This window comes from Triturus cristatus, chromosome 7, assembly GCF_964204655.1.
Source record: "Triturus cristatus chromosome 7, aTriCri1.1, whole genome shotgun sequence".
Lineage (NCBI taxonomy): Eukaryota > Metazoa > Chordata > Amphibia > Caudata > Salamandridae > Triturus > Triturus cristatus.
Window position 1 is genome coordinate 1,658,628,649 of NC_140590.1, and position 27,768 is coordinate 1,658,656,416.

A 27,768-nucleotide genomic window follows, 5' to 3' on the forward strand; every position below is an offset into this window, starting at 1 on the left:
GCCCCCGAGATGATCTATACACGCTGGGAACGCTGGACACGCTGGGACCACAGGAATAAGGCAGAGCAAAAGGCAAGCACACCACTGCCTTTCTCCGAGGCAAAGCAGAAATGCCTCGGAGAAACGCAGTGGCGGTTTCAGATTCGGGGGCGTTTCTTTTTCTCTCCTCTTGCCATTGGCAGGAGGAGAGAAAAACACGCCTAAAAAGGGCGTTGCTAAAAAGTGGAAAGAACACCAAAAAACACGCCCCCGAATCTAAAAAAGACAGAGCCTATTTGGAGGGACGGCTCTCTCCTTCCAATAGCTGGCCTCCGTTTAGGAAGCCAGCCAATGGAGGAGAAGCTAAAAGAGAGGCGGGCTAAATAGCCACTCTAGAAAACATTAAATCTTCCGACTTCCGGTTCTGCCTTCGGCAGACCGGTAGTCCTCGACCTAAAAAGAGCACAGGACTTCTATCTGGATGGCGGAACCTAGGAATCCAAGCACAGATGTAGGTGACGGGCAAGAATAGAGCTGCGCATGTGCGTAGGCTCGTCATTGACGTTGCCTCAGTCGAAGTCAACAGAGGTGCAAGTTCTGTGGCACCATCCGTCTCGTTTACGCCACTCGGGCTGTACTAGTTTGACGTACGCGTCACTTCCTGCGCTGTTTCCGGCGCGTCCCGGCCTTTGCGACTCTTCGCCCGGTGCTAGGTTCTCTTCCGCTTTGCTGCGCTCGCCCCGCCCTCTGTAGTCGCCGACGCTCTTGTAAGTACTTCTGTGTTTGCAGGCCTCCGCCGCTCACCGCCTGAACGGCCCAGCTCGGCGGTGCAATTTCTCTCTAGGCCTTCGCGTTTATCGGTGGGGCTACGAGTGCAGTGCGACTCCGCTGCTGGCTGGGAGCTACATCTCGCGCTCCTCACACCCTGCAGCTCTGCTCGGGGTTGGCGTTCGACTGCTTCATTTCAGCACGCACTGAGTCGCTCTTCCCTGTGGTTTGAGATAAATACATTTTTTCATATATCGCTTTCTCCTAGTTCTGTGTTGATCGCTTATAAGCGCAGCCGATAACGAACATTTTTGTATTCTTGGTTTCGTAGTATTTAACAGACATCGGGTACCTTGTGTTGACCATGTCGGCATTTGTATTGATAACTGTCTATGCATCTAGCCTTTAATCTATGAGCCCTGGACTGTAGCGCCGTCATTTTGAACGCCGCGTTTTAATTTTGTGAAAGCACGGGTGGAGGTCATAGAGTTTGTAGTGTGTTTACTAGTTTACTACACCGTTTATGATTGTAGTTGTTTACACTAAAATGACCCCCCCCCCATTTAGTGGGAAAGTCTAGCTTTGGCAGGGATATTGTTGTACACACGTAAAACACTGTTTGCCAGCCCTGCTGCTTCCGTGATGTAGTGGGAGCTTGAACAAAGTGTTTTATTAGTGAAGTACAGTATTTCAATGTACTCCCAACTGTGCAGGCTATTATGTACTGGTACGGGTATTATCGTGGTTAGCCCACATAGCTGACTTGGAGGTGCTTTGAAGTGACACATTTACTATAAACACGCCACCCTCTCCAGCGCTCTAACTCGTACTGATTACATAACTGATTAATAAATAGAGAAGATGTTAACAATCGGAGAAACGGCCGCTCAGTTCAGGTGAAACATAATTATTGTGGCATATCGCAATGATACGTAAATTATTCAAAGATCTCTAGTATAACTCGCCTTCGTTCTAATCAAAACAAACCATTTCTTAACCAAATATTGAATACACGCTAATAATCAATCACTAACGCCATGAAGCTTCAATCGCAATTCAGTGGTCGCCTTTGGGAGGGGGTGTCTCAGGATTTATGGTTGGCCTTCACCTACGCACCCCCTGCAAACAGGTCACCTGCAGCGGGCTTTGCACAAATTACCCAACCCCTTCTCCATAACAATGCATCAGGCAGATGTACTTGCAGCACACGTTAACGTAAAACGGTTAACATGCAATTGTTATGGGTGATATTTTACCTACCCCACAAACTTTCAGTTAATTCGGAATGGTCGTGAGAGACCTGCCACTTAGGTGTCTCATGATTTTTTCCCCTTCATAAATTGGCGAATACGCTATCGCTAGTTTGTTCCCTTGAATATTGCATTAGTGCATGTAGGTTGTATGTGTTACCCGCCCACATTCTGTTAACAGAAGGAACTATGGGCTAAGTGCAAGGGTTAGCCTAAAGATAACTTTAACCATTGTCGCGGCTGTTACTCCTGCAACAACACTTGATCTTAGTCTTTATCAAACAATTTATTAGTGATGGGTTACATTACATTACATGTACAGTTGTTACACACCACAGTGCATTTCTTAGTGGCTGCTTTTTTATGAAAAAATGAAAAGCATGCATCTGCCAGGCATTCTGTTTCCGAGGATTCCTGTCAGGTTCAAGTAGTATTTTATTGAGCATATTTCTTGTTATATCAAAGTCGATGAGTGTCTTACATGCTTCTAAAGAACACATTTGATCGAGTTAACAGACAATAGGAGCCCGGATAATAACAAGCAAAACAAGATGTGATTAAAACTATGGTTCTCTTACAGGGGCCCAGTTTTCTCGCAATTGGGGGAGGCACCCCTTAGGGGTTCTTTACTACTTTAAAATTCACACATTGTTTCTTTAGTTGCAGTCTGTAGTAGGATTTTCTGTATTCCAGAAGACAAGACTATATTTTCACTTCCAGTGCAGACCAGTTTAAACAGTGGCAAGTCTGTATAAGTACCATTTTGAACATCTCCAAAGACCATAATAGCCTCCCTGTAGTTTTCCAGTGATTAACATTTTTTTTGTCAGTACTCCAGTTTTAGGATTTCAAGAAATTAAGACAGCAGCATGTTTTGACAGGTGTTCTTTTACTCCATAATTAAAATATATCCAAGTAAAAAAAAAATCCGTTTGGCGTCACGGACATGATGCATTCTGATTTCTAATGTTATAAAGTGCAGTTGCATTTTTTTCTGTTGTTGACGTAATCCGTACCCTTTACCTTCCTTTGTTTTTGTACAGACGATTCATAATGAGTTATGCAGAAAAGCCTGATGAGATCACAAAAGATGAATGGATGGAGAAACTGAACAACTTGCACATCCAGAGAGCAGACATGAACCGACTCATCATGAACTATCTTGTTACAGGTATGGGTGAGTAATGAATTCTTACCACTTTGTTTAGCTGCTTGAATAATTCAGTGAGCTAATAAACCTTCCATGAAGGTGATCACTTAGTTTATGGCAGGATTAATATTTGCCTCTTTCCATTATCAGTTGGCAATACATTGAGTTGACGAGTGACAATACTCGTACCTACAGCATCATGAAACGCAAAGCTGTAGTAAAAAAACTTTCTTACTTAAAAAGGTGTGCCTTTATGGGTGTGAAATGACTTGAACTCCAGTTTGTAGCAGGTACATACACTGTAACGTACTGTATTGTGGAATCAGTAGTGTATGATCTCAAGCTTGTAGACCATGGAATTGAAAACAAAGTTTGAGATGCAGTTTTCTAAAGTGGTTGGTTTTTGACTTAAGCATAGTGTGATAATATGGATAGTGATATTTGAAAATTGAGTTATAAACAGCAGCATAGATTGGTAAGAGTTGCCTTACTCAAAGCTTTGGGACGCTTTTTGCTCTGATATTCGTGCTTCAGACTCCACATGCTCTAAACTCCTAATCCTGTTTTGCTGTTCCCAAGCAACCCTTTATTTTCTTTTATTACCTCAGATTATTAAAATAGCCTTTTATGAATGTTTTACAGGGTCACTTAACACCATTTCAAACATGGAGCAGGAAAAAGCATGATAGTTATGCATTTTTTCCCTTTTTAGTCAGTAATCTTACCTTTAGGGAGTAGTTACTTACTGTTCCGCTTGAAGCACTTGAATGAGATTAGCAAAAGAACACAGGAAATGACTGGATGACTACCAATTGTCTCCAGTTGAATAGTTCAAAAACCGAGATCTTACTATTCTGAAAAGCTCAGTACCTCTGGAGGTCCGGATGGTGGCCAGCAGAATTGGGTGCAGCAGCTTTGCCATGTTTCACCATTACAATCTGGGCGTCAAAAATGGACCAGGAACTTTCCATGAAGAACCATATTGTTGCTACTTGTGGCAGCTGTTTTGCGACTGAGACTTCTGAAGAAGGTCTTTCCCTGGCTACTGTCCTCTGCCAGGAAAACACTGGCTCAGACTCTGGTTATAAGCACCTAGACTACAGTAATGCGCTGTTTATGGCAGGCAACAACACCTTGCTGTCTAAACTCCACATGGTATAAAATAAGGTTGTCCGTTTGGTGTGTAATGTCCCATCAGGCTCCTCCTCTTCTATTCTGAGAGATCTCCATTGGCTCCCTGCTGCAAGCGCATTCTGTTTTCTCACCCATAGGTCCTTGATGGGCAATGCTCCTCTCTACTTAAATGATAAACTACATCATCTGCCTTCCTGCACCTACAGTAAGATTAACATAACAATAGTAATATTTAAGGAGGAAGGGTCCCATGGCACTTTTTGTGCACATGTTATTTGTGAGCCATTGCTTGGCTGACGTTTTGTTGAGTCTTTCTTCCTCGCTTTGACTCCCACATACAGGCAGGGCTGGGGGTGATTGCACTGCTGGCTTAAATACGTTTAATCCATTAGTGAAAGGGCCAGCGACTCTGATGATTGATATCTCGATTTTGTGTATGATTCAGAATGGGACTTTACTGTGCTCATCAGTCTGAGCTTGTAAGAAAATATTTTATTTCAGAGAGAGACTAAGTACGTTTCAAATTGTTGTTATAACATAGTCATCACCTTTCTTCTAATGCCTCACAACACTTCATTTAAAAGTTTTGAAAGTTAAGTTTTTTGTTGTTTGTGAATATATCTTCATTGCTTGCAGTCAGTCAACTTTCATAAATAGAGCTCCCTTCATCCTCTGTGCTTCGTTCACACCTTTTGGTATACCTGAACATTGTTTGTTGAAACTTGGCCTAAATAGGAAGGTCCTAACTTGTAACTCCAGTAGCTCTATGATTCACGCTGTCACTTGGCACCTACGTCAAAAATGCTAATTGCATGTTTGAAGGTGAGGCTAACCTGTTTGGAATGTGCTGACATTTTCAGATTTAGTCATTAGGATCTTGAATGTTCTGCGATACCAGTATATTAAAGGGTAGGCCAGGATTAAGTGTATGAAGTTAAGTCATATAATTTGGCATCACAACAATTTATGAAATTTTTCTTGTAGAGGGCTTTAAAGAGGCTGCAGAGAAATTCCGCATGGAGTCTGGCATTGAGCCCAGTGTTGATTTGGAGACACTTGATGAAAGAATAAAGATTCGAGAGATGATCCTGAAAGGCCAGATCCAAGAAGCTATTGCACTAATCAATAGCCTTCACCCAGAGCTGCTAGACACAAACAGATACTTGTACTTCCATCTGCAGGTAAGGCCCAGTTTCATAGCATTGCTCATTTTTATGGCTTTTTAAATATTTTATTTTCACTGAAAGCACCTGTTACAAAATACTGAAGAACTAGTATTTGCATAGACTTAAATCACCACAGGATAATCTATATACATATTTCCCCTTGTTTATAAAGCAATGACAACATTATTTCGTATAAGACCGAGATCTCCGACCTTTTCTGTAATAAAAGCTTATTACGTTCTACGAAAATCATCCCGAGCTACTAATATTATTGGTAGGATAACAGTGACCATATCAGACAAGATGCCATTAGTGCAGTAAACAAAAAAGGGAAAACCCTGTAAACCCAAGGAACTAGGATAATTAAGTCATTATCAAAATGGTGTTTCTAAGGCAATCAATTGTAAACAACAACTATGTAGAAAAGAGTCGAGTGACTCCGTATAGTCTCTGCATTCAGAGCGGGGTGCGGGCACTTGAAAGATAAGTGGCTTTGTTTTCCGCAACTTTGGATATTTGGATTCACTCCCTAGTGCTGCATATATTGATTGCAGGTATCCATTATAATTAGGGCGAGCAGCATTGCTTTCTGTATAGTCTGTTTATCTGCTTCATACAGACACCTTGATTGATTGATCCTGATGGTCCTACTACTCGCCTCAAATGTTCTCTGCGGAGGGTTATTACACCTAAGGCCAGGTAGCTACTTTTATCCTGATGAAGACCAGTTCAAAATCTTTGTCCTAGGGTCGAAATGTTGACTTGATATTAACCTCTTGTTCATTCATTGGAAGGACCCCCAATATTGTGACTTTGCTTACTCGTATGCTCAGTTCTTAGACCTATGTCTTGTTGGTTGATTATTTTTTTATATATTGTATGCTCTTTTTGAGTGTTGTGCACTGTATATATATTTCTCTACATTATCTTGGTCACTTTTGCACTGTCGCCACTCGCAACACCTATGTACTCTATTGACATTGTCATATGAGGAATCTTGATCATAATTCCCACCATTAAATCCTGAATTTTTATTGCCTTTACTACTTCTGTCACATTCCTTGTGAGTAGAAAGCTCTTTTCTAAGTAATTGCTATTTGTTCACAATTGATTGCGTTAGGAACACTTTTTAGATAATGTCAAGATTACATTAGTGGCCACCCAATGCAAGATTGTCAGTAGAGATTTGCTCAGTTCAACAAGCTGGCTTGCCAGCATGTGGGTAATATATAACAGCCATTGTCGCAATGCCCCCAACACCACGTAGTTAATAATCTGAGTAATCAATCTTCATATTGAAGCATGTTTTCACGCTAATTTAAGTTTTAGAATATATTTCAACCATTTTTCTGCAAACATACTCTTATGAATTCTGAAAAGACATACATTTTCATCTCAAATGCACGCTTTTCAATTTTGGTATACATGTATGAATTCAACCAAGAAAAGGCCTTTATATTTGTAGGCTGGTCTGCACGCGGGAGTGCTACTTTCAGGTAGCTAGAGAGGTACCAGTAGCTCACAAACTACTTGTAGAAGACTGGTATAGGAGGTTTTTTAGTATCCTTAATCATAATTAAGGCTCACAGTTTTGAATTTTTACTGATTGTTACAGATGAATACAGACAAAACAATGTTTTCTGTCTGTATTTATTTTTAAAGCGGAAACATACAGAAAATTGTGCTCCTTGTGAGTGACTCTCCATGCTGTCCTTAATGAATTCCAGGTCAGCAGATCGAAAGCATGGGGAGCTAAAAAAACAAAACCGGGTGAGATTTCCTTAAATACAGGCATTAGTGAACATAGATTTTTATATAATGCTATATTTACGTGTGGGTGTAGTGTTTTGTTCTATTTGCTTGCTTAATTTGCTAAAACTTGACTGGCATCAAAGTTTGAATGCATGTTTATCAGTTAAATGTGGATGTACCATGGATATTCTCAAAACACAAAATAAATATGGATAAATGGCAATAAGTGGCTCAAAAATAAATTTGGATAAATACAGATGGAAATGTTAAAAAAAAGACATAAAGCGGGGAGCCTTAATTATAATTAACAAAAAAGAGATCCACAATAGTAGTATTGGGCCATGGGCAATTACTCTAAAAACACAAAAGTGCCACTTGGTGGCATCAAACACTCTCTCGGCATCCAATGACCAAATTACCAATGGTCCACCTAGCATCTTGGCCTAGTCCATACTATTATGTAAGCATCGTAGGTTACTCCTGGTTGATCTATGTTGTGTGAAACCTGTCTGCTCTAGTGTATAAGTGGAGTCAGTAGGTTTGAATTGGGCAGTTTGCCAGCACTGTTAAGTTTTTTTTTTTTTTTTTTACTCCTCAAGAAGCAAAATTGACCGTAAAGAGGAATGTTTGTCTTTTAGTTTTCTCTCATGGTACATTACCACAATATTGGTATGACACAAGTCTGGTGACTTAATGGTTTTTTTTTCTTCTCGTGGTTCCAAGTAAGTGATGAAGCTCCTGGCACGGTGTGCTCGAAAGTCATCTGCATTCCTCTGCAAGCAAACCATCCTGGCCTATGGACTTTCTTGACTGCAGTTTACACACCACTGTCGCTGTTTCCTCAGTAGTCCAATCTTGCTTTAGTTGCAATGTTTTATCCTATAACGGAAATCATGCATTTCTTTGTCTGCAATCTGTGTATGGGAATGATACAAGGCTTCATAATAGTATCTAAACACTTAACACCGTAGCCTTCTAACCTATCATTAGAGATCTGCTACTGTTTTTCATTAATTGGACTCACCTGTTATACCACCTTCTCCTGTTTTCTAAGCCATGCGTATGGCTTCCCTGCTTTATTGCCAGATTAAGAATCCTTCTCGTGATCTTCCAGTGCCGACTCCTAGCTGTCTCTTATAGTTTTTTTAGGTCTCGGCTAGCGAAGGCTGCGCTTGCGCAGTCTTGCTCGCGAGATTTAATGACTTGGATAAGAGGGGCTTGAACCCGCCCCTCTTCTCTCCTCTCCTCCATTTGCTGGCCTCTTGAATGGTGGCCAGCCATTGGAGAAGAGGTTTGTCACTCCTAACAGGCCCCGTCCTTTTCGGATTCGGGGGCGTTTTTTTCGTTTCTTTTCGCTGGGCGTGTTTAAATGTCCCGAATCCGAAAACGCCGCTGCCTTTCTCCGAGGCATTTCTGCTTCACCTCGGAGAAAGGCAGCAAGGCTCAGCTCAGGGCATCGCAATCTGTCACCTTAATTTCCGGCTCCCAGAAACAGCCGCTCAGCGCCGCCACTCTTCGAGCCTCCGCCGCGGCACAAAAGGCAGATCCCGCTGTGTAGGTAGCCGCCGCAGGGGCCCCTCAGCAGTCCCCAACGTCGGCCACCCTCAGCAGCGCAGCAAGAACACAGTCCCGGTGCGTCACTCAGCACAGCCCGCCTAACCAATTTCAATGCCGCAGGGGAGCAGGCCAGGGGAGCGAGCGTCTGGCCCTCAAACTGGGCCACAGGTCACCACTAAATACGTTCCAGGCAATGCAGGCACAGTATGATGACAAACGTGCTACTCCACCACGTGTCTGGGCTCAGCTAAGTGCACCGCAGCCTGCCAGCCTCTTTTCTAATGCCTGGAAATAGAGCACACCGCTACCGCTACAGGGGAGCAGATCGGAGGAGTGTCCGGTTCCCAAGCAGGGCCACAGGTCTCCACTGATAAGTTTCCGGGCAATGCAGGCACAGTATGGGGGCAATCGTGCGGCTCCCGCAGTTCGAACAGCAGCCGCCAGTGTCTACTGCGACACAGCGTGAGGCCCAGTGGGCGGGGTCAGACCCGTCACACCAGTTCAGCAGCACCCCACTGGGCCACAGGAAAGGCCATAGACCCCGGGGCGGAGCACCACGTACTTTTGGCCAGGAGTTCGCATCGGAGCCGCAGGGTGGGTGCAGCAATCGTCAGGTAAAGTTGCAGCGCGAAAAAACGCGCTGCATACGGATAATAGTGTTAACATTTTTTTTTACTTTCAGCGCGAGGCTTTCTGACCCTTGTCCCCGTCTCTCTCTCCCTCTTCAGCTCTCGTGTTGTCACCCCTCTCTTCCCCGTGCCCGAGTGACCCCCCAGGGGTTCTCTGTTTCCCTCCTGTGGCTCCGCCCCCTGCCCTCGACTCACACTCTTGGCTGTAGGGCTACTGAGTCCCCTGAGTGCCTCGCCATGGCTTCAGAGCTGGAGTCGGTGGAACGGCCCCTGGAGAAGCACCTTCATGAGCGGGAGCTGCAGGAGGTGAAGAGGATCTTGTATGGGATGGAGAGCAGGTGAGGGGCGGCGGCCTGCAGTCGGGGGGAGAAGGTGACAAACATGGTTGGGGGTTACAACGACCTGGGGAGGGGGCTGGGGCGCCTGCTCCCTATCGCTCTCGAGGGGTCCCATGCCCTGCTTACACCTTCAGAATTAGATAGTTATGACTTTGTAGCCTGCAGCATATTTTTTGTTGCAGTTTTTATATAGCGTGAACTTGAGACAAAGGTATTGGAGCGCTTTACACGAGCACCAGTTACGCACATATTCATTTTTGTAGGCATGGGAGAAAAAGGGATTTAGCCGCAATCACAGGATGTTGCACGGACGCTGAGACTCGATCCTGGTTCCCCAATTCCAAAGTCAGCAGAGTAGGCATCTCTGGCGGTAGGCCACACTGTCGTTCAGTATTGCAACCATGACTATTTACTCACAAAGTTGTAACAGTAAAGGCTCAACTACAAGTCCCAGAATGCAGACTGTCCTTGATTACAAATCTTACAGTGGCTGAAGGTTTCACATGATTTAAGGCCGCTTGTCAACGATTATTAAGCAGGCCAGGGGTCGAGTGTTGGCTGGTCCAGGAAACGTGGGCGAGGGGTTTACCAGAGGTAAGGAGAGGCATCGGGTGACCTGAGGGTAAACAAGTTGTAGAAGCCTGATGGAGGGGGCATCTTGAGGGCAGTGCGATTATATGAGACAACAGATGAAAGGAGACAGGCAAAAGGGGGATAATAAGAAAGAAGCAGTGTCGGAGGGCACTTGTGTGATCAGGAAGGGGTGTGCAAAATTCACACAATTTAGACTGCTTAATCGCACAATTTTAGAAAAATTATGCAAAATGGAAATCTCGCATTTAGTGCTTTAAATGCGCCCTCTTGTCCATTGTGAATGCATTTTGCGCCCAGAAAATAGTGCCAAATCCATAAGTGGCGCAAACAGCAGCAGCTCGTGTTTTGTTCGTTCATGTCACGCTCGCGATCTCACAGTAGGATTTTTAACCGAACAGACTTGAAATTATGCAACATGACATAATGGCATACTTTCGGGAATTTTACGCAACAAGCATAATGTGAAATGCCCAAAAATATGCAGGATCACCCTGGCATTACCAAAATGTCACCTTGGCCTGCTTTTTCTGGAGAGAGTGGCTCTCATTTTGCAGTCATTTATGGTAAAAAACGGACCTGTTTATTCATACATCTTGTACAGCACCGGCTCGTTGCCTCATGAACACGTCTCGGCATTTGAGCACGCTGGTTCCATCCAGCAGTCTTCATTGGCTCAAGGATGGCGTTGCAGGGTCCTACATACAATTGCTGGTGAGGCCATGTCTCTTAGTCATGTCTGTCAAGTGACCCCGCCCCCCCATATTCAGTGACAAAAGTGATGAGGAATGGGAAGCAGGCAAGGATATCTGACAACAGGAAGCATGTTGGGATATTGAGATATAGCGGCACCAACGGCCGGTTTCATACACATCATTGTGCGGAACAGGGTGACGCGTTGGCATCTAGTCAGCTGAATGGGATTGACATTGTAAATAACAATGCCATTTCTTTAAATGTTTTAAAAACAAAAACATAAACAAATGTCATGAGCAATGGCAATAGCTCTAACTTTAACAATGCCGAGACCATTGCATTGTAAATGCTTGTTTGTATTCATCATGCAAGTGTTGTAATTTTCTGTTAGTACTAAGGTTGAGTATTTCAAGAGTTCTTACAGTTGAGATAATCCCTTTTTATAGCTCCTTACTTGGCTGGTGTTATTTTTATTTAATGACAATGAGTACATGGCCTGAAACAGGATCACAACCTTGAAGACTGACCCTCTATTATCCTCAAAGTATGGATTAGCCGTCCTGTTTATTTGCTTAGCAGTGGATCTGCTTATCAGAACCCATGCATCTAATTTTCAAATGTTTTGTGTATATCTTTTACCTTCGCAAAAAGATACTACTGTTGTGGAGTGGTCCGATGTACCATAAACCAGGCACAGCGGCATAGCCCTGAGAAACTACTGGTTACCTTTCATGTGCAAATGACCACTCTCCTTGAACCTCTGGCATAGCCGGCATGAGTGAGTAGAATGTATCTGTATTATCTAACAAAGTGACATTCCATATCTATTTATTGGGCTTCTTGAACCTAGTAGGGTGTGTGTCTATGTAAACATTAGATAAATGTTTCCCTTTTCATTTCTTCTCTTAATCCATTGCTATTCAAAGATAATACTTCCCCCAAGAAGGAAGAGGCTTGTTGTCTCTCATTCAGTGTAAGCGGAGATCAAAGGTGATCTATATCAGTTTAGGCTGTTGTTGACCTTTCGATGTTCAGATGCAGGATTGATTAGTCAGTCATTTCTTCGGAGGTCCCTGAATTTGCTACACCTTGAGACCGTTGCATACCTCTTGAACATTCTGAAAATATTTTGCGCTTCTCTGGAAACCTCTTCACATATTTTAGTCCCAACGTAATTTGTTTTGGGTGGCATTGACACTTCCCTTTTGCTATTCTGCCTCTTTGAAATCTAGTAACAGCAGCATCAAGGTGTTCTCATATGCATGTGGTCCAGATTATCTTGCACATTGCACGATAGCATCCCTATTTCTATAGTTTAACATTTTTTGCCATTGTTGGAGTCTCCGGGTGGTGGTGATGGGCAATGCTTGGGGACCACATGAGTCCTCTCAACTAGAAAAGAAAGGTCAAAAGCCTCAGAAGACTCATTACTTCCTGAATTCAACTTTTTTTTTTTTTTTTAAACAATTTTTATTAACAGTAATTTTGCACCTTTCCTTATACAGAGTTCATGTTCACGACACAGGTTGTATTCATCTCTGTCAACATTAACATAGGTGATAGCACTTTGTAACGGCCATACGTCATCTGTACATACAACACAGGTAACCTCCTGCAAGCATTCCCATACGTGGATCCCATCCCCTCTAATAGTGAAGTGTACCTTCTGCATTATTCGCTGAGGTCGGACTCTGATCCCGACAACGGGGGTTCGCATATATGACCCCTGAATGTTTTCTATTTCCCCCATATCCTCTGCCATCGCCAGGGGCTGAATTCAACTTTTAACGAACCGTTCCACACACTGGTCTTTTGTCTGCTCAGGAAATCAAACAAATAGAACCTTATTTTTATGGGAATGCCTCACCGTTTTTCCGGCTCTCTGAAACTCGTATTATTTATCTTATGTAAATGTTGGGACCTGTTTTCCAACTGCTTTATGATACTTACTACTTTTAGGCCATGTTCTGTTGTCCCCCACTCTCTTACTAATTTTCTTGACAGCCTTCTGTCGACAATTGAAATCCACATTCATTGATCAATTTTGTGTTCCAGAATGACCTGGTACCATCCACAGCTTTTAGAACTTCCTCGAGTGTAGACACAATACCAGTGGAGCTCGACTGTTGCCTTTTACTTCAGCATTAAAAGGTCTGAGGTTAATCTTGTGTGAAGAGCGTTTAAAAGTGTTCTTTTGCAAATTGTTTGCAGGGCACTATCCTCTGTTTTGCCTCATGATGTGCTTTCTGCCAGTTTGTGTCGCAGTTGACAACAGTACTTCTTATTATTGCGTCTGAGTAATTGAGAGTGAAGTAATTTCTCACTTGCACACACTATGCAGTTAGTTTCGTACACACAGTTCTATTTTAAACCCTGCAGCGAATGCAGCACAGCACTGTTGATACTGTACCTTGTCTACTGGCTCTGAATCTGTTACTTTCTCCGGGATCAGGCCGGTGTGCTCATAGGGCTTCTAATTTGCAGGCTGTTGGAGGATTTAGGTGCTGGGCGAGTTGGCACTCGTTTACAGGCAGCCATCTTGCTGCACGCTCGACTGTTCCGTAACATTGCTCTTAAACTCTGAATAACGAAGAGGTTTATGGACTTGATTCAACATTTTTCATTTTGTTGTGATTTCATTATTTAATATGTCTTTAAACATCCCCTGCTCTTCGATCAACCTGCTCTTCGATCAACCTATCAGCCACAGGCATAAATGGCTTAGTTTATGTATTTTTATTGAACACCTGGGAAGGAAACAAATGTTTCCAAACCAGTAGCCAATCACATATATTTTAACTTGTGTATTTATTTGAATAAAACCATTTTTTCTTGACATTGAATCTTTTTAAGCGAAAGTAGTTGCAGCACTGTCACATGAGTGTTGTCTGGTAACTCGTGGTGTTTGTTTTTATATTTTGAATCTGAAGTCCTCACTTTATTTAGGTGTTTCATGAAAATGCGTAACAGTGGCTTGATGATATTCTGGGACACTTAGCTTGCGGTGTGTCTAGTGGGAGCATTGTGCCTCAAGATGTACTCACTGAGAGGTACTTTTTTGCTGGGTGGGTCCAGAATCCTGTGTAGTGTAGTTAACCCCCTCCACCTGGAGAGGTCACAAACTGTCAAGTTCTGTGTACAGGTCCTCTGCATACGACTAAGCGTACATTCATGGGATCTTTTCTCTGTGGGTCATCAAAGTAAATACACTGATGTGAGGCTAGTTGGTTTCTGGGCACTTGTGGTGAATTGGTAAATCTCAAGACATAAATAAGTTCACATGGGAGTTATTTATGTAAGCTGAGCCTTTCAAGTTCTTTGCGCTGCAATTGGTACACTTTAAGATGGCATGGGAGAGTTACTAAAATGAGTATTTTGCTTTTTAAAATGTCTTGTCTTTATTGCTCTCTGCTGAGAGGAAATGCGGCTGTTAGCTGGATTTAAGGAACAGGTAAACAGTGTGTAGATAGTGTATTATATGTAGCTTTGTAGATGCTAGTCTTTTAAAGGAGCCAAGGCATTGAAATGTTGACCGTTACATTACATCTTCTTCCAACATGCCAGGTTCAAGATTGAGGTTGGCTTTCTGCTGGCTAAAGGAACAACTGAATTGGAGGGACCAAATGTGTCCTATGTCAAAATCAGCCACAATCCTTTCCTCCACCCACAACTAATTGTCTAGCTCATCTCATCTTTGCTGCTTTAAAAAGCTGTGTGGGATCCCAGTTTGCACCAAAAGTTGATGTCAACCTTTGCATTGATGGACAGTGCAACTTGCTTTGTGATAAATTGTTGGTTTTCACCCTCTATTTTTTTTCTTGTACAGCAACAGCATTTGATTGAATTGATTCGTCAACGAGAGACTGAAGCAGCCTTGGAGTTTGCTCAGACACAGTTAGCGGAGCAGGGAGAGGAGAGCAGAGAGTGTCTTACAGAGATGGAGCGTACATTGGCCTTGCTTGCTTTTGATAACCCAGAAGAGTCGCCGTTTGGAGACCTGCTGAACATGATGCAGAGGCAAAAGGTAATGCTTCGAAATAAGCTTTGTGTATCCTATTGTGTGTTCTTTCCTGCTCTTTGGATTGGTGTGGCAGTTGCAGGGTGGCATTCACAACTTCGCCTCAGCTCGCAAGCTCCAGAGAATCTGTATTAGGTTAGATTTCATCTAAATTCGTGGTCTCTAGGCAGATAACTGTGTTTAGACCTTGCATTCAGGCACTATTTGTTTTTCATGCCTTTCGCTCATCTGTGTTCAGTACTACAATTTTTCGTTACTTTATGAAGTCAATATTTGGAAGCTTTTACAGATTTTGAGTACCTTCATACCCGTTGAAGAGCCCTGAGACACCTTCTATTGATCACAATATGTTTTATTATAAAAAAAAATTGTATTAAGAAAAATATGTAAAAATGAACCTGGGTCCCGATGTGCAAGTTAGTCAAACACAGTGCTTAAAGTATATTTTTATCAGGGAAATCTGCTATCCGCAGCTTTGGGAATATTCTGCACTTTACTCCACTAACCTGCTCATTCTATCAGTGTTTTGACAGTGTATGCTTCTGAAAGCTCGTACCCGTAGATCTCTGGTTTAAAACAAAAAAATTGATGTGGCTGCATGGTGAAATCTTTTTTTTTTTTTTTTTTTTTTAAATGTTCATTGCCAGTTAAATATCTCTAAGTGAATTACCCACTTTACCCACTTATCAAATGAACAAACTGTTTACCAGTTACGTGAAATTGTTTATTCAAACTTTGATGTTCAGGAGGTAAACAGTGTACGATTTTGCATGCTGCAACAAGACTGATGTACGAATCACATTAGTAGCTGCTATACTACTGTTTGGCTTTAGCCTAGGACTTCAGTTACCTACCTTCAATTGCTTAGTTAAAAAATAATTTGAACCCAGTGTGTATGACCTGGGCCAATACGGAATGGTAATCTGATATTGTACCAGTACCCAAGTGAACAAGTCACCTAAGGTATCATAGACTTAAGTTTGTCCCCATTCACAGATTCATACTCTTTGTCAGTTTTTATCAAAAGAAAACTTGATTGGTAACTGGATTCACTGCTAACGCCTGTCATGACCCTGAATGCGATGAAAAGTAATCTCTTCCATGATAAACACCTTAGTGGTTTCAGTATTTTGTTGTAATCGTGATTTGGAAGGGAATTTTCTCTGTGCTAGCCGGAAAAGTTTACATTCTGTGGCGGAACAATAGGTGAGGATTTTTTAAGCTTACTGTTATTGATGCAATGTCCACTATCAATTAATTGAAGCAAAAGCTCTTAATGTGGACTCGGCTGGCCAATCTGCTGCATTTGTAATAGCCTCCAATGTTGCCACTAGAATTAGTGGTGGTGGGGGGGGGGGTTGGGAGGGCATAGCGCCCTTGGAAGAGTGCATCAAATTGAACTGTAGCCATCCCTTTCTCCTGCAGAGTACAGCCCCCGAATGGGACAGAGTTGGTGAGAAAATTGGCTAAAGCGACTTTCAGAAAGAAAGTAGAAGTTAGAAAGCTGCCCCCACTCTTAATAGGTGTTAATTATACAGCTACTGCTTCAAGCTTCTGACGAAGGACAACCCGGGGCGCTCCGGGAATGTGGTATAGGTGATCGGAGTATTGGACTTGGTCTTTCTTCGAAGGGTGAATGTTGCCGAATCCGGGGTAAAAATCCTTCCAGTCCATATCCAGTGCCTGAACATGAGACACTCCGATACCCTATGAAGCACAACAAATAGTGAGATTAGCGAAACATTATTTTTGAACCAGCAGTTCGTTGTCATGCCAACTTGGAAAAGAAGATAGGACCATTTTAAGGTTCCGCAATTCCTAATACTTACAATAGGAAGGCTTAACTAACCTTCTCCATTCTAGGAGTGTGCGTTCAATGGAATTTCATCCTTTTAACTGCATGCAGTATGGCAGCCGGAGTGGCCAATTTGAACTAGTTCACTGTACAATGGATCTTGCTCCTGTGCCTTTTTTCGGCCAACTCTGACAAAGTGCAGAATGTCAGAAATTACTAATCCTGCAGAATCAACGTTGCTCTCAGCTCACCAGCTACTCCATCTAATTGGAATGAAGCCTTTTGTATGTTCCTGGCACCACTCCTGTTCCATAAAGAACACAGGCTTCATAATTGGACCGTGCTTCTCGCTGGGCGGGCACTGCAATGTTCAGTGGGTCCCTCTTGTGGGTTCTTTGCCGGAGATCTTTTATTACCTCTGTCCGATGTTAGTCGGATAGTGGAGTGATGCCCTTCACTGTGCTCTGGATAGGGTATGGTGAGGTTAATATTGGCTATAGGGTACCTAATGTCAAATCTTTAATACAGAAAACTCGTGCCAATTTTTTTTTGTAATTTTTTTTTTTAAATCTGCGTACCAGTAGAGGGAATAATGAACCCTAAGAGCAGTGAGCAGGTCAACCTGTTTCTTGCTTAATGTGCTTGGATCGGTCTGTGGCAATTCTTCAGGACTGGTAGCAACTGACCTAATCTACCATGAATATTACGATGTACTAATAAGATCTGTTTTTAACCTGCAGTTCTATTGTGATAATGTGTAAGTTCTCTCATTGTAAAATATTGACCCGTTTTCTCAGATAAATTGGCTCTCGGAGTGCCATGGGGCCACTTGTTGAAGTTCCTTCCTGGGGGAAGCATCGTGAAATCATTACCCGCTCCCATGGACTCTGGAGATCTCCACAATAATTGCCACTGACTCCTTTAAGCACATTAGGCAAGAAACCATATTGACTCTCACTGATCATGGAGGCAAGAAACCATATTGACTCTCACTGATCATGGAGGAAAAGCATCATTCCTCCATCCCTGAAGTCTGCAAGAATGTATCTGTTGCTGCCACTTCCTGGCTCAGCCTTGAACCGAAAATCCTGGAAGCCTAACATTCAGTCTTCAAGGAAAGTGATCCGGAGAAAAAGGCCCACCTCACTATTACTGGAATACTGAGAATAAAGCTGATCCAAAATTTAGTCACAGGAGTATCTAAGGAACCACAAGTTCTAATCTGTCACCATGTTAATTTTTCATAGCAGTTACTGAAATTGTCTAGGAGGCAAAAAATTGTACAATTCTTGGCCAACTCTACTAGCATCCTCGATTTCGTGCCTTCCAATCGGTTAATGTACTGAACCTCTGCTATGTTGTCCATCCTCAAGAGAACACAAGAGTGGACCTGGTCCAAAGACATGCATGGAATCAAACATGATCTGGCCAGGAGCTGCAGCCAGGTGATATGAAGCCACAGCTTGTCAACTAATCTCTTCGATCAGAGAGATTACCTCCTGGTGGAGGCAAAAAGACCCTTTGATGATGCTACCAGCTACTAGTACATCAGTGGTAAAGTATATACCACTGACTGAAAATAACTGAGGGTCCCACAGATTTTTCCAAAAGTGATTCTTCCAGAAAATATGATCCCAATTTCCTTTAGTTTTTAGGTCTCGTTTTGCTATCGCGTAAGCGATCGCAAGGCGAGACTATAGAGAGCGGGTTTGAAAAGTGCTCCCAAAAAGCGGATTGCCTTGCTAGCACGCGCACAATCACGCGCATCGTGCCGCCATGCAATCCGCCTTTTGGGAGCACTTCAAAGGGTCCGCTCCCCCGCCCCCAAGCGCGCGCGCGCCACGCTCCGCTGGGCTTGTTCTGAAACTACCATGGGATCAAACTTACTGGCTAAAAAAGAAATCCATGCGAGACCATTGGTTAACAGGAAGCAGGTTGGGCCAATCAGAAATGACTATTCATTGAGTGTTTGCTGATTGTTCCTTGCTTCCAGGTGTGCTCCATCTTAAAACAAGAACGAGTGGGTGTTTTATTTTTTCTTTTTATGTGAAAAGAGGACAGGATACCTTCCGAGCAGCACATTTGTTTTAGCGGTGGTTTGCTTTCAAGATGGAGATTTTTCAACTCATGGGTAGGTGCTCAAGTGGAAGAGGCGGTCGAAGTGATAAGCAAAGTAATGTATTGTATTTGGTTCAGGAACATTGCACCACCCTTCTCGCAAGTCCTCCCTGTCCCAACTTTCAGTATTGTGTGTGGCCGCCCTAAAACGTTTTCTTGGAATGCTTCGTCGATGTGCAAAGGGCTTAGTCTGTCTGAACCGCAGGTGCTAACCTTCGCGTGAAACCAAATGAATTCTGGGAGTTGTCTTCTTTCTTTCGATTCCATCAAACTCGCACCCCTTACTGAGGCCTTTTGTGTATAAAAAAATGCAGCTCTTTCCCAGTCCTGCATCTCGAACAATCCTCGACAACAGGCTTTTTGCTTTGTGTAAAGACGTTTTTCGGATGTGGTGCCGTTCATCCGATGGCTTCTGTAAAATAATGACTTGCAGACGAAAAGGTCAGGACCGGTTACGGTGCAGTAATGGTGTGGAGTGAGGGGGAGGCTTGAATTTTGGGTATATGTATTGGTTACAAACCGTTTAGCACTTGATTGATAGAAAGCATTCTTTCGATCTTCTAGAGGCGCCTGACGACGAAATTAGTTCTATGAAAAGGGATGCAATGTGTGTCTTGCCCTCTTCGTCATAGAGTTTCTAACGGTCAATACATGTGATTTTTAGGTCTTTCCTTGCTATCGCGTAAGCGATCGCAAAGCGAGACTATAGGGGCTTTTAAAAGTGCTCCCAAAAAGCGGATTGCATGGCTAGCACGCGCACAATCACGCGCATCGTGCCGCCATGCAATCCGCTTTTTGGGAGCACTTCAAAGGGTCCACTCCCCCGCCTGGAATGCGCTCCCCCGCCCCCAAGCGCGCGTGCGCCACGCTCTGCCGGGCTTGTATTGTTTTCCTCTTGAATTGAAATCATCTGGTTTCACTTCCCTGACAAATGTTCCACACTCTGGTTGCTGTTGCACCAATGTTGACTTTACACGCAAATGGGATTTTGCTTCTAAATGTAATATTATGTTTACTTTGCACCAAATGTGAATTTTGCACTTAAATTTGATTTGTGCAGCTAAAGTTTGAGTGTTTTTGCCCACCAGTGAATCCTGGCAATTATCACGAGTGTGAAAAGTACATCTCCCTCAGACAGAGGCGCCTGGGCACATCAGGGTTCACAGGCGGACGTTTTCCGTACTCAGCTTCCGGGGCCAGCAGCACACTCGATCCCAGAGCTGATGGCACATTAAACTGTGTTTTAACGCTTCAGTAACACATAGCCGGCATCCGCGCGCGAACCTCACAATTATTCCATAACAAATAGGGCAGCGTCACTGTATGGATCCTCGAACTGGCTGCTGGGTGTCCTCGGCGCACATGTTTCTTTTAATTAATCCTCCTAATGTTTGTACACTGTGTCCGTGGCTTTCAGGGCGATCTTTTGGCTGATTTTGTGGATTGTGACACTCTGGGAGACACCCGTGCAGGCTTTTTGATATGCAATAATTTACCCCATTCATAAATGGCGTCTCCCTGGTTCATTCACGTGGCCTCTCTCGTTATGTCTCATTGTCCTCTTGTATGTTGCTAGCCCTTGACTCCATTAAGAGTAGGTGGTTAGAAAACTCGTGTTAACTTACTTCTAAATAAATACACCCTTAAACCACAGGGGTTGACACTTCTAAGTGCTATAAATAACAGATGTTCTCATCACCGTTGGAACTGGCTTTAGTTTATTGTTCGTGTAAGACCGAAAGGCCGAATTGTCCTTGACGTGCACATCCCACCAAATGTCAATTATCAACACTAGCTGGGCATTAGAGATAATGTGGCACTGGGCTGAGAATGTGAAAGTGGACCATGTAACTAGCTACTGGCAGGCAAAAGGCAAGATATGGTGTGTCAGGTCAAATTAAGAGTTTTCAACAAAAAATCATGAAAGCCACATCCAGGCCAGTTGTTATATGACCACTAATTAAATAATTATTATAGTAATTCTATATTCATTTATCTTACTTAGATAACTTGAAAAACTGTCCTGGATTCAGGCCTTGTTTTCTCCTGTCTCCTTCGCTGCCCCGTGAAACACCACACACACAACCACACACAATCACACAAAAACAACCACAAGCACACAACCACACAACCACACACACAACCACACACACAACCACACACACAACCACACACACAACCACACACACAACCACACACACAACCACACACACAAACACACACACACACACACACACACAACCACACACACAACCACACCCACACACACACAACCACACAACCACACACCCACACACAACCACACACACACAACCACACCGTCAGTGCACACTTTCACCAGGCACAGACACCACCAGCCGTCAGTGCACGCTTCCACCAGGCACACACCACCAAACGTCAGTGCACGCTTTCACCAGGCACACACACACCACCAGTGCACAATTTCTACAGGCACAAACACCACCAGCCATCAGTGCACAATTTCTACAGGCACAGACACCACCAGCCATCAGTGCACGCTTCCACCAGACGTCAGTGCACGCTTTCACCAGGCACACACACACCACCAGTGCACAATTTCTACAGGCACAAACACCACCAGCCATCAGTGCACAATTTCTACAGGCACAACCCCCACCAGCCATCAGTGCACGCTTCCACCAGGCGCACACCACCGGACGTCAGTGCACGCTTTCACCAGGCACACACACTCCACCAGCCATCAGTGCACGCTTTCACCAGGCACACACACTCCACCAGCCATCAGTGCACGCTTTCACCAGGCACACACACACACACACACACACCAACAGCCGTCAGTCAGTGCACGCTTTCGCCAGGCACACACACCACCAGCCGGCAGTGCACGCTTCCACCAGGCACACACACCACCAGCCGGCAGTGCACACTTCCACTAGGCACACACACCACCAGCCATCAGTGCACAATTTCTACCGGCACACACACCACCAGCCATCAGTGCACACATCAATTGTTAACGCATCCACAATTAACTATTGTAGCAATCGCAGTAAGGCGCACTTTACTTTTAAACATACTCCTCTAAAGCGCAGCATGCCACCATTGCTACAAAAAAAAATACACATTTTTTTGGCCTACAATTTATAGACTTTTGTTGCAATTGGTGTTGCAATATTTAGCAATGCCAATAGCTGAAACTTAATTAATGCGAGACCGATTGCATTGCAAATGCTTGTTTTTTTTGTGTGTGTGTGGAAAGTTTAAATTCTCCCAGGAGGCACAAGGTTGCATTGGGTCCAGCCTGAAAGCACATTGGGGTAAATAAGGAGATGATCTGTTGTAGCCATCTCCATGATTTTTGCTGAAAGGCTAGCTATATCTAAGAGTTTGTCCTGACACACTTGCAGGAGCAATCTATACTTTTTCTTTAGTTCTTATATTCACGTTTATAAGCAAAAATAATGAACATCTTGGTGTCTGTTTTAGACTGAAGGAAAATTTTGCCCCCCATCTTGGGCCAGGGACGCTGTCTATTCATAACTTCCCTATTTGGGGCTTGCTTATATGTAATAGACTACTACACTGGGGGTATTCCACGATGGTGACTGAGGTCCTCTGCTCGAGGTTCATCCAGCTTTCACTTTAGAAGATGTCCACCCTAGTCCTCATGAGCGAGAACTGAGTTTGCATTTTCTTCTCTGTACTCCCTGGGTTTACTTTCAAAACCGAAGAATTCAGTCATTGCATTTCTTTGCTAGATGACACGTAGAGATATGCCTTCGCCAATAATAACGGCAAAAAATGGCTCTGGTGTCTGTCTGCCGGATGTGGTACAGGACAGTGCATTTATGAAGCTCTACACGCCAGCTGGAAAGGAATGCAAACAAACCTATACTAAAACACAAATATCGGAAATAAATATCTAAGCATTTTAACTTAAACAGACACTTATTTAGTGCCTCAGTAGCAAAGAAAGAGGCGGAGTTCGACATCTGGTGGTTTCATGAACATAGTTAGTCTCGCATGCAGTTTCATTCCCAGGTGTTGCTGGGAAATGTGTATGCTGATAATGGCTGCCACTTGTTTGCAGTAAGGGAGGCCTAATCCTATCCTCCTGCCCTGCTATAGAATTTGGTTTGGTCAGCTGTGCAGCACCAAGGAACATTATTTCATTGATTGTTATCACTGCATTTGCACCTTGGGAACAGGCACACCTCTTGCCCACCGTTTTAATATCAGACTTTACAATGCAGAGCTTTACCCTGCATTGCAGTTTTATTGTGTGATTATATTATATCATTTTTTTTGAAGAGTAGCCCTCCCAACATCACTTTTTAGGTCTCGCCTGACCCAGCGCATGCGCTGGTCTGGCGAGACTTATTGAGAGGGCTCCAAAAAGTGCCACCAGGCCAGCCTAGAGCTACAGTGCATGTGTGCGGGCGCGCGTGCCGCGCTTTACCGCGATTACTTTCACTTTCGCACCGCCGCTGTGATGTTTGATCGCGATCACTTTCACGGCCACTTGGCATAGCCAATAGGTCTCGCTCTTGGGACCTTATAAGTATTTAGTTATGCAACTGTTTCATGGCTATACACTTGTAAGGTCCCAAAGGCGAGACCTATTGGCTATGCCAATGCTTGTTTTATAGTGACTCAAACCTTCCTTTACACCTCTCCCTTCCCCTGAACCCCAACCACCTCCCATTACCTCTACCCATCCCTGACCCCGAAAAACTCCTTTCCTCCCTTTACCTCCCTCTGAACCCTAAAACCCTTACTTCCCTTTCTCTTTACCCTTACCTGCCCCAGAACCCTAAAAAAAACTTCTCTACCTTCCCCTAAACCCTAAAATACCACTACTTGCCTTAACTGCACCCCGCCCCTGAAACCTAAAATAACGTGCCTTCCTTTAACTCTACCCTCCCTTACCCATCCCATATTCCTTATGCCCCCTCCACCCCTCCCACCTTTTGTTTTTAATGACTGGATTAGAACATTAAAAAATACTTTACCTGCATGGTAATTCACTGCGATGTAAAGTAGCAAACTGGGTGATTCTTACCTGCAGTCTTGCAGGGTCAAGCCCGTGGATAAAACTGCATACCCACCATACTTGTCATTCTCTTTTCTCCTACAGTCTCTAGATTTCCCTCTGCTTGCTGACGCTAGTTGCTCCACTCTCCTGTATGAGCAATATTGCATCCCTCTCTCATGTTCTGTTCTGCCCCAGTATTTCGCCACCTGATATTAATTGCTCTCTTCACCTATAAAATATCAGCGTAGTCGCACAATTTGCTGCTGTCTCAGCACACGGTGACAAGTTTGTTTCATTCCGCAGCGCAAGTAGAGAGCAAAATGTTTGTTTACAGATTGATGTGTAGATTTGCTTGAAATACTTTCCACCTACGTTCATTCGACAACTGATTAACTCAGGTGCCAATCTTGGATACGGAATGAAGGAAGGATAACCCTCTGGTTCCATGCCTCTTTGTCCTAGGGCTGAATGTTGTGAGAGGAGGGAAATGGTTTTATTAGCAAGTTTTCCATTGAAAACGTGCATTGTTTTATTGCTATGCCACAGATTGACAAACCTGTTTGATTTCCTGTCAGGTATGGAGTGAAGTCAACCAAGCTGTACTGGATTATGAAAATCGCGAGTCCACTCCCAAGCTGGCAAAGCTGCTGAAACTGCTTCTTTGGGCGCAGAATGAACTGGACCAGAAGAAAGTAAAATATCCCAAAATGACAGACCTCAGCAAAGGGACAATTGAGGAATCTAAGTGAACGTGAGCCGAACTGCGTGTGCAGAATGGACGCTGACCGATTTCTAACTGCTGCACAGTATTCATCATTTAATCAGTCTGTGACTGAGAGATTTTTACTACAGAACAGGACTTAAGCATTCAGATGCATTTAATTGATTTATCCGGATGAACTCCTATTTAAAGTGCACCCATGTTGGGGTGCACATAAGCATTTGCGTTGACAGGCCCTACACCAGCCTAATAGTCTATTTAGGCTTATGTACTATACCAAAAAACATTCTAAAAGTGCAGATTAAAATGTGTGAATTATTCATTGCAGTGCTTAAACTTCTAACGTGCTCTGTTAGGTGCAAACTGTTGTGTGTTAGCGAAGCTTTAATTAGTTTCAGAAAACTGACTTTCTGGTGTCTTCCTAAAAATATATGGAAAGATCTGAACCATTTCTGCAGCAGTTTCAGTGAAGGATCACTCTAGCCTGTTCAGATTGGAATGGTCTCGCCACAAATCCATCCTCGGCCATCATAACCTGCCTCTATTGCTGTTAGTAGTGAGGGGAGTGGTCAGCCTGATAGAGCATGGTATTTGCCTCTGGCACCCTTTTACTGTTGTAATGGAGCATATGACCTGTATTTTAACAAAAAGCCCTTTTTGCAACTCCTGACAGCAGGGCCTGAACTAAGTTATTAAAACCGCAGAGGTTTGTATTTAGAGGGCGTGGTTTGATTTTTGAATTATTTATTCCCTTTCCGGAGATTGTGCCTCTGCTTATCTACATTCCAAGTTTTGTACAGTTTATTTATTTTATTTAACTGTGTGACTGCGAATACAGCAGTGAATGACAGCTTGTAGGTATTTAGGTAGAAATTCAGTGTTTGAGAATGCTAATCCTCCAGCTGTGTGGTAGGAGTGAAAGGCAACTGGAAATTGCTTAACTGATTTACACTGATTCTTTAAGATACTGTGTGCTTTGTTTTAATTGGCCGTTATGTAGCACTAACAGAGTCCTCCTTAAAGGTAGCACTCTTCAACAGCTTCACTTTGGATATTGGTAAAGAATGAGACAAATGTCCCATAAAGTTTTTTGTCTTGTTTTGAGCTCAGTCTTCTGCAAACAGTTCATATCTCTTGTCTGAAAGACTGACAGTAAATAGTCGCTCTCCTATTGAAGAGCCGACGGCCAGCCATTGAGTTTTCATTTTGTTTTGGAGAGTGTCCGATTTTATTTGTGTTGGTGGATGTAAGACCTGTATTATAGCATCATGTATATGAGAAGTACACTTTTTATCTTTGCATCGATATTCAATTATACACTTTATAAGAAATTGTTGCATGTTACTCCAGAACAAGAGTTTTCTTTGTTTTTTTTTCTCTTCCATCTAAATGCGCAAAAGTTGTTGCAAATTTTGTTTTACAGCAGTGGTCCGTGCAATCCTGTTTTTCTGCTGTACAGAAATGGTTTGCTTTATTACATGGCTTCCCTATTGAATGTCAGTGCCAAAAGGCTTCTTGCTTGTTTAAATTATTTTTTTTTCCTTTTCTGAAGAGCTATGTTTTTTGCTGTGTTATTGTAGCATTATTTGCCTATAATATTCCATATCACCTCAGGAAACGGGGATTCATGGGCCTGAAATGCGGTGCTCAAGTTGAAGAAAATTGCGAGTCACAGTCCTATAGTGGTGTGTTCAACATTTTCTTCCCAGCTGCAGCAAGCCAATCAGATCACTTGGGCACCATAATACCTGTACTAAGATGTCCACCAGGTGCAAATGCTCCCTTGGCCAATAAGGTGTGTTTTTGTTGTTTTAATACCAAGCTACCCCTGAGAGACCAACTATCCAGATATATCTTACTTTCTGAGGGGTAACCGCTTCTTGCCCAATCTAAGCACCTCCTTCACCTCTATTTTTTGTTTCTCTCTCTCGAAGATAGTGCTCAGATTGGCATCAAATCACAGCAAACATTGGCGAAGTCAATAGGTCTGCTGATGTGCGACCTATTAGCTTTGTCAATTTGTTGCGGGTGGCTAATCAGGGTAGTGAAGAAACCTAGATGAGGTGGATGGGAGGGGGCGGGGATAAGACGAAGGGTTGAAAAAACAGGGACATTTATAATGCCACACCACTGTGTTTTTTTAAGCAAAATAAACTGACTTGTGTGCAGCACTCTGCTTTAGAAGTACTGGTGGCTGAGGCAGCCGTAATGTGTCAAGCTTTCCACTGCCCATTACAGGAACTGTATGTCACCTGCTGAAATAATGAGGAACACACATAGAGTATGTGAAGTGTGCTGGGTTTTTATCCCTGCTCCTTCCTGTGAAAGATCCCCTCAATCGCTCTGGTTATGCTATTGGGTCAAGCATCATGAGGTTCAAAATGAGAAAAGGAAACTCTATGCTTGACAGAAAGTAAAAATCAAAATGACAACACATAATTTAAGATAAAGAAAAATTGGCATATGTGGTGACCACCTGAAACGTAGCAACATTATCACAGCGAATGTGACGATAAACAGGAATGGAGCGACTGAAAATGTGTGTGCTCCTGTTATGACTAGGGCACAAGTCCTAAAAAAATAAGTGGGGGGACTAACCTAGTTAATCAGTATGCAAGTGGCATCACAGAAAGTGACATCACAAGAAGTGGCATCAAATCTTAAGTCCTCACATATGTTTAGCAGGTGTATCATGAGTACATTTGAGCACATTTCAAGTATACTTACAAACCCTCCTGATTTAGGCAGAAGATTCACATTTTAGTACCTACACATAAACCAATGTTGACTTTTGTCAGCGTAAAGCTTCCTCTACCCATAGTGCTTAAAATGAAAAAATAGTGATATTTAAATTATTACACCTCCTCCTCCAGGGTAGTAAGCGCTATATAAATGCTATTTATTTTGTGCAAATACCGGTAAAGACCAACACATCTGAAGTCTTACAGTGCATGCATATCTCCTAAACGGAGCCTGAACAAAGTGGAAAGCTGCCTCTCAAGTATGTGTGAAAGTGCTAACAAGGTGTGAGCCTTTGTTTCCCCTCAGCTTCATTTGCTTCTAGGTGGGAAGCTCCTGACCTCTCCCAG

The 27,768-nt window shown here is 43.3% G+C and overlaps 1 protein-coding gene across 5 annotated transcripts; it reads left to right on the forward strand.

The window, feature by feature from the left end:
• The first annotated feature begins 370 nt into the window (after positions 1–370).
• GID8 (GID complex subunit 8 homolog) lies at positions 371–25,398 on the forward strand. 5 transcript variants are annotated; one of them, XM_085619738.1, is made up of 5 exons: positions 371–490; positions 3,041–3,174; positions 5,266–5,462; positions 14,837–15,034; positions 24,534–25,398. In XM_085619738.1, the coding sequence occupies exons 2-5, from the start codon at positions 3,051–3,053 to the stop codon at positions 24,705–24,707; spliced, it is 693 nt and encodes a 230-aa protein (XP_085475864.1). In that variant the 5' UTR covers positions 371–490; positions 3,041–3,050; the 3' UTR covers positions 24,708–25,398. The 5 variants fall into 5 exon arrangements, with proteins under 5 accessions (XP_085475864.1, XP_085475867.1, XP_085475863.1 ...); XM_085619741.1 differs by having other exon boundaries at positions 3,041–3,168; XM_085619737.1 differs by lacking the exon at positions 371–490 and adding an exon at positions 610–746.
• Positions 25,399–27,768: the final 2,370 nt, after the last annotated feature.

Bases quoted from the DNA above. Each gene is read 5' to 3' on its own strand.
- GID8 (XM_085619738.1), top strand. From the start codon at position 3,051: ATGAGTTATGCAGAAAAGCCTGATGAGATCACAAAAGATGAATGGATG. The intron at 3,175-5,265 runs GTGAGTAATGAA...TTTTTCTTGTAG, and splicing joins CTATCTTGTTACAGGTATGG to AGGGCTTTAAAGAGGCTGCA. The intron at 5,463-14,836 runs GTAAGGCCCAGT...TTTCTTGTACAG, and splicing joins ACTTGTACTTCCATCTGCAG to CAACAGCATTTGATTGAATT.